Source organism: Oncorhynchus kisutch, linkage group LG19 (assembly GCF_002021735.2).
Source record: "Oncorhynchus kisutch isolate 150728-3 linkage group LG19, Okis_V2, whole genome shotgun sequence".
NCBI lineage: Eukaryota > Metazoa > Chordata > Actinopteri > Salmoniformes > Salmonidae > Oncorhynchus > Oncorhynchus kisutch.
This window is the reverse complement of record NC_034192.2, coordinates 929,069-940,849: the sequence shown is the minus strand read 5'-3', so window position 1 is coordinate 940,849 and position 11,781 is coordinate 929,069. Positions and strand designations below refer to the sequence as shown.

General features: G+C 45.5%; 1 protein-coding gene across 3 annotated transcripts; it reads left to right on the top strand.

Annotated features, from left to right (window-relative positions):
* Positions 1-865: 865 nt before the first annotated feature.
* LOC109878574 (uncharacterized) lies at positions 866-3,525 on the top strand. Of its 3 annotated transcripts, none has more exons than XM_031798676.1 (3): positions 866-995; positions 2,137-2,783; positions 3,134-3,525. In XM_031798676.1, exons 1-3 carry the CDS (start codon positions 970-972, stop codon positions 3,493-3,495), a joined length of 1,035 nt encoding a protein of 344 aa, XP_031654536.1. In that variant the 5' UTR covers positions 866-969; the 3' UTR covers positions 3,496-3,525. The 3 variants fall into 3 exon arrangements, with proteins under 3 accessions (XP_031654536.1, XP_031654537.1, XP_031654538.1); XM_031798677.1 differs by lacking the exon at positions 866-995 and adding an exon at positions 1,016-1,179; XM_031798678.1 differs by lacking the exon at positions 866-995 and adding an exon at positions 1,205-1,598.
* The last annotated feature ends 8,256 nt before the right edge of the window (positions 3,526-11,781 follow it).

Sequence of the window (11,781 nt, the reverse complement as noted above, 5' to 3'; positions counted from 1 at the left end):
GAAACAGCAGGGAGCAGGTCTCGAACCCTCGACCTTCTAGCCCGAGGTCCAGCTATCGATCCTGCCGCAAAATCATGTGTAACGGATGTGAAACGGCTAGTTTGGCGGTGTAAGCTAAATAGCGTTTCAATCGGTGACGTCACTTGCTCTGAGACCTTGAAGTAGTAGTTCCCCTTGCTCTGCATGGCCGCGGCTTTTGTGGAGCGATGGGTAACGATGCTTCGAGGGTGACTGTTGTTGATGTGTGCAGAGGGTCCCTGGTTCGCGCGGGGACGGTCTAGAGTTATACTGTTACACATGCTCGAGAGGAAGAGTCGATTTCCGCGCTTATAAACCCAGGGTCGTTACATTATATATATAATCTAATGAAGTTAGATCTATAAACGAGTTTTATTCCAGCAGGGGAGCCTAAAGATAAATAATACACTTGGTTAGAGAGAAATTGTATTCCGTTTTTTTGTTGTTGTAGTGAGTATGTTTGGGGCTAAATGTCTTTCCTCACGGTACCCTACTTGGCAGGAAGAGGGTATTCTTTTGAAATATGCGCATGTCCAGCAGCCAACTGAGCCAATCTAACGTTTTAAAGTGATGTGTATTTAATCTTCAAGGGTGCATTTTACCACATAGCGGGGGACGTTTTCTCCAATAGTGGGACCAAACGTTGGGACCAAACGTTTTATAAAGTTTCTGTTTTAAGTTCTGCTCACTTATGTGTTTGTCTAAGGATATCCATTATGTACATATCTAAATCTTAACAAACGTTGCTTTTTTTCTGTCAGAAAATCACATCTTCTATTGCGCAAAACCGTGACACGCTAGAGAGGGGGGGGGGGGGGGGGGGTAGTTCCCACACTATTTGCATATGGAGATCGGAGATCGGTTATAAAGGAAGGTCAGATGAATCCGGGAATCTACTAAACCGGTTAATTCACTCACAGAAAGAAGACGGTGGACAGATTTTCAACTGCTATGGGGATACTCAAATTCTTCATGGGGTACAGATGCAAAACCAGGGCCTAAAATTAACACCCACCACATGCCAAATGACAGTAGATTTTGGCATTGGAGGGTATAAAATGTCTATTTCACCAGCCACGTTTGCAGGTGATCAGGGCTCCACAGTGCGAGCATTTCACTCGCATTAATTTGGTGAATAAAAATAGTCAAGTATGATCTCATGTATAGTAAAACAAATGCTGCAATAGTTGTTTTAAAAGCATTTCCGCCGTTTTGTTTCATATCTGGTCAATTAATCGCGCAAAGTCAAAGAACTACGAATCCTATTCAGCACTTCGCGCTGCAACACTGCCTGGCTGTGCGCATGTGAAGAGCTGAGTGAAATATTCATTTTTAGAAGCGCTGCGCACATGCATAAAAGTTGGTCTAATTTACTTGAAACGAGAGTCTACTGAAGTGAGACTGTGTTGTTGTGTTTCTTGACTATTTACATTGTTTTGTTCACAAGCTAGGTTGTTTTTCTATGTTTGAGTTTTAAATGCTAGGGAAGAGGTGACAACGCTTCTAATAGTCAGACTGAAAGTCAGTCACAATCATGACTCTAGTCGCGCTACCACGGTAACCTCCCGACCTTAAAGGCAGTAGGTGAAATGTTTTGTCTCATCTGTGATATTTTGGTTAAAAGACTCAGGCCACTTAACATTTAATTAAACAATACACCACGTTAGTTACTTCTTACTAGACAATACATGTATTGTTTTAGAAACATTACAAAGCATGTTCATCAATTTTGTTGTGTTTTGTTAGTGTAATTTTAGGGGCAAAAACTATTTGGGCTGGTAAAAAAAACGAGTGGCTGGTAGAGATTTTTTTATGTAACGTTACCTGCCACAGTGGCTGGTAGACCAAAAGTCATTTTTATACCCTGTATATATATATATATATATATATATATATATATATATATATATATATATATATATATATATATATATTTGTATATATATATACCGACCGGATCTAACCTTGAGTAGATCCCACAACCTTGCATGTGTCTGTGTATGTAGGTATACATTCATTTAACTTGAGGCATAACGTTTTTTGTTTAACCCATATTTTCTCCCTCTGTCATTAAACTTCTACTCCTGCTCTAATTCTTTCCCCTGTTCCTTCCCCCAGTAACTCCCACTCTGGGTCAGACATGTCTGTGATAGTGGGAGAGGGGCGGGTCAAAGCCTGGAGGGTCACCAGAAGCATCACCTACTACTGCACCAGCGATACCCCTGCCCCCTCTCCTCCTACCTCCTCCTTATCCTCCCATCTAGACTCTCCTCTTCCCTCCCCCTCCTACTCCCTCTCCGCCCCCTTTATCTCAGACATGCCCTCTCACCCCACCGTTTCCTCAACTCTCACCCCTTCATTTTCGGATGTACCAACCCTCTCTCCATCTTCACCCTCCTCCTCCCCCCGTCCACTCCTCCTGCTTTTCCCGTGGCTGGGCGCCCGACCGGGGGCCATGGCGAAGTACCGGGACCTCTACCTGGAACGCGGCCTGGACATCCTATCTGTGGAGAGCACTGTGTGGCACTTCCTGTGGCCTCGCTGGGGGCTGGAGTACGGAGCTGAGGTCCTGGAGGTCCTGGGAGACCCGCGTTTCAAAGGTCGCCCCCTTCTGGTCCACGCCTTCTCCATCGGCGGGTACACCTTCACCCAGCTGCTCAGCCAGATGGTCAGGGAGCCACACAAGTACCCAGGCCTGGCCCAACGGGTCGTAGGACATGTCTATGACAGCATGGTGGTCGGGTCGCTGGAGCATATGGCTAAAGGTGAGAGAGGGGAAGGAAAGGAGGTAGGATTGTCAGTTTGGATTATTTGGAAAAGAGAGGGATCTGTTACTGAGACGGTGTGTATGTGTGACAGAGAAAAGCCTGCACTTTACATCCTTGTTTGTCACAATGTTGCTATGTGTGATGAAGACCTAGTACTCCCACCTTACCTGCTCCACAATAATGGATTATATTCAAATATATTTGCTGATTTAGAGGAGACTTTTCACACATGATAGTATGTTATTGTGTTTACTGTATGGGGAAATTACATAGGCCTATCCCATTGAATTAACAAGAACTGAAATGTAATTAATAATATAATCTGTGTGTGTCTGTGTGTGCCTTAGGCCTGGGTCTGACCCTGTTCCCTCATATCGAGCCCCTGGTGCGATACACTGCTCTGCTCTACTTCTGGCTCTTCAAGTCCCAGACGGTGTACTACTATGACAAGTCAATCCAGGTCTTCTACAACAGCCCCGTCACCACCCCAGCGCTCTTCTTCTTCTGCGAGAACGACGCGCTGTGTGACCCCGTCGCCATGGAGGCAACCATCTACATCTGGAGGAAGCGGGGCATTGCTGTGGAAACCGGGAAGTGGAAGGAGTCTGTGCACGCTGCTCATCTACGCTGTCACCCGGAGGAGTACCTCTCCACGTTGGAAAAATTTATGATCTCGCTCAACATCGCCCCCCTCAGGGAGAAGATGTAAATGGATTATGTGCTAATCACAGTGGGGGGGTGGGGGGGGGGGGGGGGGGGGGGGGGTGTTTGATAATTCAATAAAGCCTGCATACTCATGTTCAAAGGAAGTCTGCATTATTTACTTCCCGGTTGCAATAATAACAACCTATCATTTGTTGACCTATTATTATTATCACACTGTGGCCCCATCCGATGACACCCTCGGACAGGGCCAAACAGGAAGGATAAGAACAAATTATTATTTACAATGACCGCCTACTGGGGAACAGTGGGATAAGGGCCTTGTTCAGGGGTAGAACGACAGAGCATCTGTTGCATATAAATGATAAAGTGTGGACAACAATGCTATGCAGCATAATTTTTTCCCTCTCTGCAATTCGATGTAGTTTCTATTAAACTTTTTTGTCTAGACAGTACATTTGTTTTGGTCTCAAGACAGAGTTGTTTATGAGGAGTTAAAGCCTTAACTTGTGGTGAGGTATCTTGGCCAAGGGTACATCCTGTGAATTCCCATCCCCATGTGATATTGACCGCACACACCCCAGTAGGCATAGGTTTGCACTTGCGGAACAACCTGTGTCTAACCTCTGGCACCGGCAGAAAGAGACTTTGAAAGTTACATAAATATAGGCACGTGTATGTGTAACGGGGTAGAACCGTTGATATTGTGAACGAAGCCTTGTTGGGCTGTCAGTCCCAGGTGTGGCTCATTGTTGATTAAGGGTGTGACCCACAGTATTTAAGTCAGCTCTGTTTGTTCAGTCAGGTGTTCCACTTTACTATGTTAAGGTCGACCGACGTACAGTTGGAGGACTGTGACTACCACCAGCCCTTACGATGGAGGGTATGAGACCTCTTCAGAGGACCACCACCAGCCCTTATGATGGAGGGTATGAGACCTCTTCAGAGGACCACCACCAGCCCCTACGATGGAGGGTATGAGACCTCTTCAGAGGACCACCACCAGCCCCTACGATGGAGGGTATGAGACCTCTTCAGAGGACCACCACCAGCCCCTACGATGGAGGGTATGTGACCTCTTCAGAGGACCACCACCAGCCCCTACGATGGAGGGTATGAGAGCTCTTCAGAGGACTACCACCAGCCCCTACGATGGAGGGTATGAGACCTCTTCAGAGGACCACCACCAGCCCCTACGATGGAGGGTATGAGACCTCTTCAGAGGACCACCACCAGCCCCTACGATAGAGGGTATGAGACCTCTTCAGAGGACCACCACCAGCCCCTACGATGGAGGGTATGAGACCTCTTCAGAGGACCACCACCAGCCCCTACGATGGAGGGTATGAGACCTCTTCAGAGGACCACCACCAGCCCCTACGATGGAGGGTATGAGACCTCTTCAGAGGACCACCACCAGCCCTACGATGGAGGGTATGAGAGCTCTTCAGAGGACTACCACCAGCCCCTACGATGGAGGGTATGAGACCTCTTCAGAGGACCACCACCAGCCCCTATGATGGAGGGTATGAGAGCTCTTCAGAGGACTACCACCGGCCCCTACGATGGAGGGTATGAGACCTCTTCAGAGGACCACCACAAGCCCCTACGATGGAGGGTATGAGACCTCTTCAGAGGACCACCACCAGTCCTACGATGGAGGGTATGAGAGCTCTTCAGAGGACTACCACCAGCCCCTACGATGGAGGGTATGAGACCTCTTTAGAGGACCACCACCAGCCCCTACGATGGAGGGTATGAGAGCTCTTCAGAGGACTACCACCAGCCCCTACGATGGAGGGTATGAGACCTCTTCAGAGGACCACCACCAACCCCTACGATGGAGGGTATGAGGGCTCTTCAGAGGACCACCACCAGCCCCTACGATGGAGGATATGAGACCTCTTCAGATGACCACCACCAGCCCCTACGATGGACGGTATGAGACCTCTGCAGAGGCCCACCACCAGCCCCACGATGGAGGGTATGAGACCTCTTCAGACGACCACCACCAGCCCCTACGATGGAGGGTATGAGACCTTTTCAGAGGACTTCCACCAGCCCCACGATGGAGGGTATGAGACCTTTTCAGAGGACTTCCACCAGCCCCACGATGGAGGGTATGAGACCTCTGGACGTCTTCATGCTTATCAACTCTATGAGCATCAGGCCAAAATGATTCTACAGGGACGTTTTCTTATCACGCGTTTCTGGAATCTGTTTTTGGAATTTATTTGATAGAACTGTGGACACCAATATTTTATAGCAGGCTTATGGGAAGATGGAGCGCTGTTACTGTAATTTAATTATTGCAATGTGTTTTCATTAATTGAAAACCCTTAATCTATTTTATGAGAATTTGTAAGATTCTTGTTTGCATAGAATAGACGGAGACCAGCCATTTCATTAATAGGTAACAGAATTTATTCTTGGAGCGCGTTGCCACTTCACCACAAGCAACAGTTTATATACAAAACATGACGTCATTTCATTGCTTAACAGAAACCCCTCCTCTCGACAGGGACAAAGTGAGGTGAAAAGTTAATTCTAACTTATTAACACAATCCCAGGTAACTTTTGCCCCTTCAACATTAACGATCACCACTTAGCTGACAGTTCTAATTAACAGAAAACCTAGGAATGCACTCACTGTCTTATCTAAAAACCCCAGAGCTCAATTTCGTCGGTTCACCCATAGGTTAACGACCTTATCTGTTTACACAGTCCACTTCTTTCTTCCTAGTTGGAATGGTGTTCATTAACTTTAATTACTCCTTGTCTGTGTCACACAATCCCATTTTATGAACTCATATTGTTCATCAGATATAATAAAACAGAGTATAAGTTTACTTAGTTACAGTTCCATTTGAAATGGGGATATTGTTTATTCATTTATTCAAGCGCTCCAGCTATGTTCTGGTGGAAGAGAAGATCTGGAGGTTGGGGGTGGATCGGCCACACCATCCAAACGCCCCCCTCCAACATCACCAGGCAAGCTGTATCCTAGAACCCACAAAGGAAAAGAGTACCCAAGAAACACCTGGGAGGTGGGAGCTGAAGGAAGATACAAGGAAAACCAACATGAGGTGGAACCAGCTGGAGAATACTGCCCAGAACAGAGTGCAATGGAGAGCAGTCGTCATTGGTCTATGCTCCTGAAGGAGCGATGGGCCTGACCAATGAAATGGAAGTTTTCCTCTGCTGTTCATCTCAGTTTGTCTTTAATTTGACTGTCTCTACCAGGGTTTCCCAACTCTTTCCTCGAAGCCCCAGATGGTTCACTTTTTTGTTTTAACCCTAAACTGGCACACTTGATTCAGTTAAAAGCTTGATTAGTTGACTAATTGAATCGGGTGTGCCAGTTTAGGGTTAACAAAACAAATGTAAATGTCTGGGGGAGCCCGAGAAGAGGGTTGGGGAAACTCTGCTCTATACCCCTCAAATCTGGATCTTGAGGCCAGGTGGGTGCAATTAATTCAGGTAGAACAGAACCAGCAGTAGTCTGGACTTCCATAGGATAAGATTTAAACAGCCCTGGTCTATACAGTACGTGTTAGTTTAATCCACAAAATACTAAGTGCATTACCAGCCACCACAACTGGATGAGGAAGTAAAGGATTAACTTATGGTTAAGTATCTTGGCCAAGGGTACACTCTGAACTACCATCTCCATGTGGTCATACGTCGAGCTCTTGGCTGCAGACACCCCAGTTGGCTTGGGTTTACAGTTGAGGAGTGACCTATGCCTAACCTCCCTAACAAAGAATCACACACTCATGCATGCACACACACACACACACACACACACACACACACACACACACACACACACACACACACACACACACACACACACACACACACACACACACACACACACACACACACACACACACACATTCTCTCTCTTTCACAGGCGTGCACGAGAGCGAGGGAGGGGCTGAAAGGAGTGTGCAGACAGGAGAGAAGGTGAATAAAGATTAAAAAAGGTTATTTTCCTGGCACCACTCTGCCAGGGTCCTCAACTCCCTGTAGGCCGTCTCGTCATTGTTAGTAATCAGGCCTACCACTGTGTCGTCTGCAAACTTGATGACTGAGTTGAAGAAGTGCATGGCCACGCAGTCATGGGTGAACAGGGAGTACCAGAGGGGGCTGAGGTTTATCAGACAGTGAGCGACTTTAAGAATGCATCTATAATAGGATATAACCGCTGCCAAAATGAAGCAAAGAGACCAAGGTTAGAAGTGAAATTAGTATTAGGAAATAAAATGGCACTACTTTACATGGTGTTGCCACAGTATCAGATACATCTAATCCAATCTAGTATCTAATCCAAAGGTCACATACGAATAATGTGTGTGTGTGTGTGTTTGTGTGTGTGTGTGTGTTAGAAATCAGGCCTACCACTGTGTCGTCTGCAAACTTGATGACTGAGTTGAAGAAGTGCGTGGCCACGCAGTCATGGGTGAACAGGGAGTACCAGAGGGGGCTGAGGTTTATCAGACAGTGAGCGACTTTAAGAATGCATCTATAATAGGATATAACCGCTGCCAAAATGAAGCAAAGAGACCAAGGTTAGAAGTGAAATTAGTATTAGGAAATAAAATGGCACTACTTTACATGGTGTTGCCACAGTATCAGATACATCTAATCCAATCTAGTATCTAATCCAAAGGTCACATACGAATAATGTGTGTGTGTGTGTGTGTTTGTGTGTGTGTGTGTGTGTTAGAAATCAGGCCTACCACTGTGTCGTCTGCAAACTTGATGACTGAGATGAAGAAGTGCGTGGCCACGCAGTCATGGGTGAACAGGGAGTACAGGAGGGGGCTGAGGTTTATCAGACAGTGAGCGACTTTAAGAATGCATCTATAATAGGATATAACCGCTGCCAAAATGAAGCAAAGAGACCAAGGTTAAGAAGTGACATTAGTATTAGGAAATAAAATGGCACTACTTTACATGGTGTTGCTACAGTATCAGATACATCCAATCTAGTATCTAATCCAAAGGTCACATATACGAATAACGTGTATGTGTGTGTGTGTGTGTGTGTGTGTGTGTGTGTGTGTGTGTGTAACCAGTGGCCGTCTGTGCCTTTTAAGATGAGGGAGGATGATTGATAGCCTTATTTCTACTACAGCATAATGGATGACTGTCATTCATATTCCATTCACCCAGCTCAACGTACCATTGATAGGTTTAGACTATTACATGATGCTCAAATTTCCCCTGACCCATCATGAGGTTACTACAACCTAGCCTATGAATTAAAGTTTACAACGTAGGTGCACAGGTTGAGAGAATTTTGAATAATCAAGGTGACAGACAGTGACACATTCAACACTGCCTTACACATTCTGCTAATAGTTGCTTTGCCTCTTTTGTGACTGGCTTGCATTATCATTTTTATGCAGTGGTACATTATTCCTCTTAATGGATGTGTTCCTGTCCACAATGACTGATATTGAGGTGTGCCTAGTGTCATGATGTGGCCCTTTCTGGGTGTAAATCGTGCCCCCCCTCTCTCACTCTCTCTCCTACAACTAGGTTCTGTTATCTCAGGTTTTTACGGATACAAGTATCCTGTGTGTGTGTTTCTTTTCTCTCCTTATCCCCTCACAGGTGAAAATCATCACTCCCCAATCAGTCACCAATCATCAATCAGAAGACACACCTCCTCCTGTTTCCTACCCAATCACTGTTCCTTTCCCTTTGTTTAAAAACCCTGTCAGTTGTTTGCTGTGGAGCTCAATCTCTCTGTAAATGCCATGTCTGTAGATCTCTCTGTTGCACTCTCTACTATGTCTCCATCTCTCTTTATGTATTGAGCTCTCTTTTGTTTGAGCACCTCCATATCACTTTGTCCTCACCTGTGAGTATGGCTCCCCCCATTACCGTGTGTTTTCCAATAAACCCTGAGTTTGATGGTAGATGTCAGTAGTCGTGGTTATTTCATTCTCACTTTTACTTTGTCACTATTATAAATTGTATGAGTTATGTTACGGGTCTCATTACCATCCCCCCCTAGACTGTCGGGCCAAAAGGGATTCGTAACACAAAAGGGATTCGTAACACAGGTCATAAATTCCTGACAAAGACAATCTCCCCCTGGTCATGCAGAAAGAGAGGGAGAGAGCACAGAAAGAGGACAAAGGACTTCACTTGGCCGAACTCCTAAATCCCCAAAATGGAAGAATTAAACTATATTGCTACGTTTGAGAATGTGGGAATAGTCCGTGGAAACTTAACTTCTTGGTGACAGGGGGCAGTATTTTCACGTCCGGATGAAATGCATGCCCAAATTCAACTGCCTGCTACTCATCTCCAGAAGATAGCATATGCATATTATTAGTAGATTTGGATAGACAACACTATGAAGTTTCTAAAACTGTTTGAATCATGTCTGTGAGTATAACATAACTTATTTAGCAGGCGAAACCCAGAGGACAAACCATTCATATTTTGTAATTTTTTAGGTCACTCTTTTTTCAATGAGTTTCATTGGGAATGCAGATTTCTAAGGGACCAACTTGCAGGTCCTATAGCTTCCACTGGATGTCAACAGTCTTTAGAAATTGGTTGAGGTTTTTCCTTTGTGTAATGAAGAAGTATGGCCATCTTGAACGAGGGTAACTTGAAGTGTACTGTTAGATAGAGGCGCGTGACCAGAAAGCATGATACAGATTGTTTTCCTCCTGTATTGAACACAGATCATCCCATCTTCAATTTAATCGATTATTTACGTTAAAAAAGACCTAAAGTTGTATTACAAAAGTAGTTTGAAATGTTTTGGCAAAGTTTACAGGTAACTTTTGAGATATTTTGTAGTCACGTTGCGCTAGTTGGATCCGCGCAAGTTTGAACTGTGTTTATGGGACATATTGGAGTGCCTAACAAAAGAAGCTCGTCAAAGATAAGGCATGAATTATATATTTATTTCTGCATTTTGTGTTGCGCCTGCAGGGTTGAAATATGCTTTTCTCTCTTTGTTTACGGAGGTGCTATCCTCAGATAATAGCATTGTTTGCTTTCGCCGAAAAGCCTTTTTGAAATCTGACATGTTGGCTGGATTCACAACACGTGTAGCTTTAATTTGGTATCTTACATGTGTGATTTAATGAAAGTTTGATTTTTGTTGTAATATATTTGAATTTGGCGCTCTGCATTTTCCCTGGCTTTTGGCCAGATATCCCAGAGAGGTTAAGGGACAGTTGTGACGAGTGTGTTTCATTTCGTGATCTCATGAGGTACAGGAAACACACCCTAGGTCTGAAGCCCACAGTTTGCAACTGGGGCCTGGACTTCCTGACGGGCTGCCCCCAGGTGGTGAAGGTAGGAAACAACATCTCCACTTCGCTGATCCTCAACACTGGGGCCCCACAAAGATGTGTGCTCAGCACCCTCCTGTACTCCCTGTTCTTCCATGACTGCGTGGCCACGCACGCCTCCTACTCAATCTTAAAATTTGCAGATGAGACAGCAGTAGTAGGCCTGATTACCAACAATGACGAGACAGCTTACAGGGAGGAGGTAAGGTCCCTGGGAGTGTGGTGCCAGGAAAATAACCTCTCCCCCAACATCAATAAAACTAAGGAGCTGATCGTGGACTTCAGGAAACAGCAGAGGGGACATCGACGGGACCGCAGTGGAGAAGCTGGAAAGTTTCAAGTTCCTCGGTGTACACATCACTGACAAACTGAAATGGTCCACCCACACAGACAGTGTGGTGAAGAAGGCGCAACAGGAGGCTGAATAAATTTGGCTTGGCACCGAAAACACTCACCAACTTTAAATAGGGATGCACAATTGAGAGCATCCTGTTGGGCTGTATCACCGCCTGGTACGGCAGGGCTCTCCAGAGGGTGGTGTGGTCTGCCCAACACAGCACCGGGGGCAAGCTACCAGCGTTCCAGGACACCTACAGCACCTGATGTCACAGTAAGGCCAAAAATATCATCAAGGACAACAGCCACCCGAGCCACTGCCTGTTCACCCCGCTATCATCCAGAAGTTGAGGTCAGTACAGGTGCATCAAAGCTGGGACCGAGAGATTGAAAAACAATCGCCTATCTCAAGGCCATCAGACTGGTAAATAGTGTCATGGAAAATTGCAAGATTATGTTATAATGCTTGTATTACATAATAATAGTTGTTACATTCGACAGAATAGAGTATTGTGTGTGTGTGTTCCACTGAGGATGGGCCTCTATGAGATAGCAATGACAGAGGAGATTTACAATGTCTTTGGGTGATAAACCCTAAAGAGCATTCCAGAGAACATTAGCTAATGGTTCTGTTCTATTCCATACCAGGGAGAAACGGTTCCCTT

Bases quoted from the DNA above. Each gene is read 5' to 3' on its own strand.
- LOC109878574 (XM_031798676.1), top strand. From the start codon at position 970: ATGGGGATACTCAAATTCTTCATGGG. The intron at 996-2,136 runs GTACAGATGCAA...TCCTTCCCCCAG, and splicing joins ATACTCAAATTCTTCATGGG to TAACTCCCACTCTGGGTCAG. The intron at 2,784-3,133 runs GTGAGAGAGGGG...TGTGTGCCTTAG, and splicing joins GCTGGAGCATATGGCTAAAG to GCCTGGGTCTGACCCTGTTC.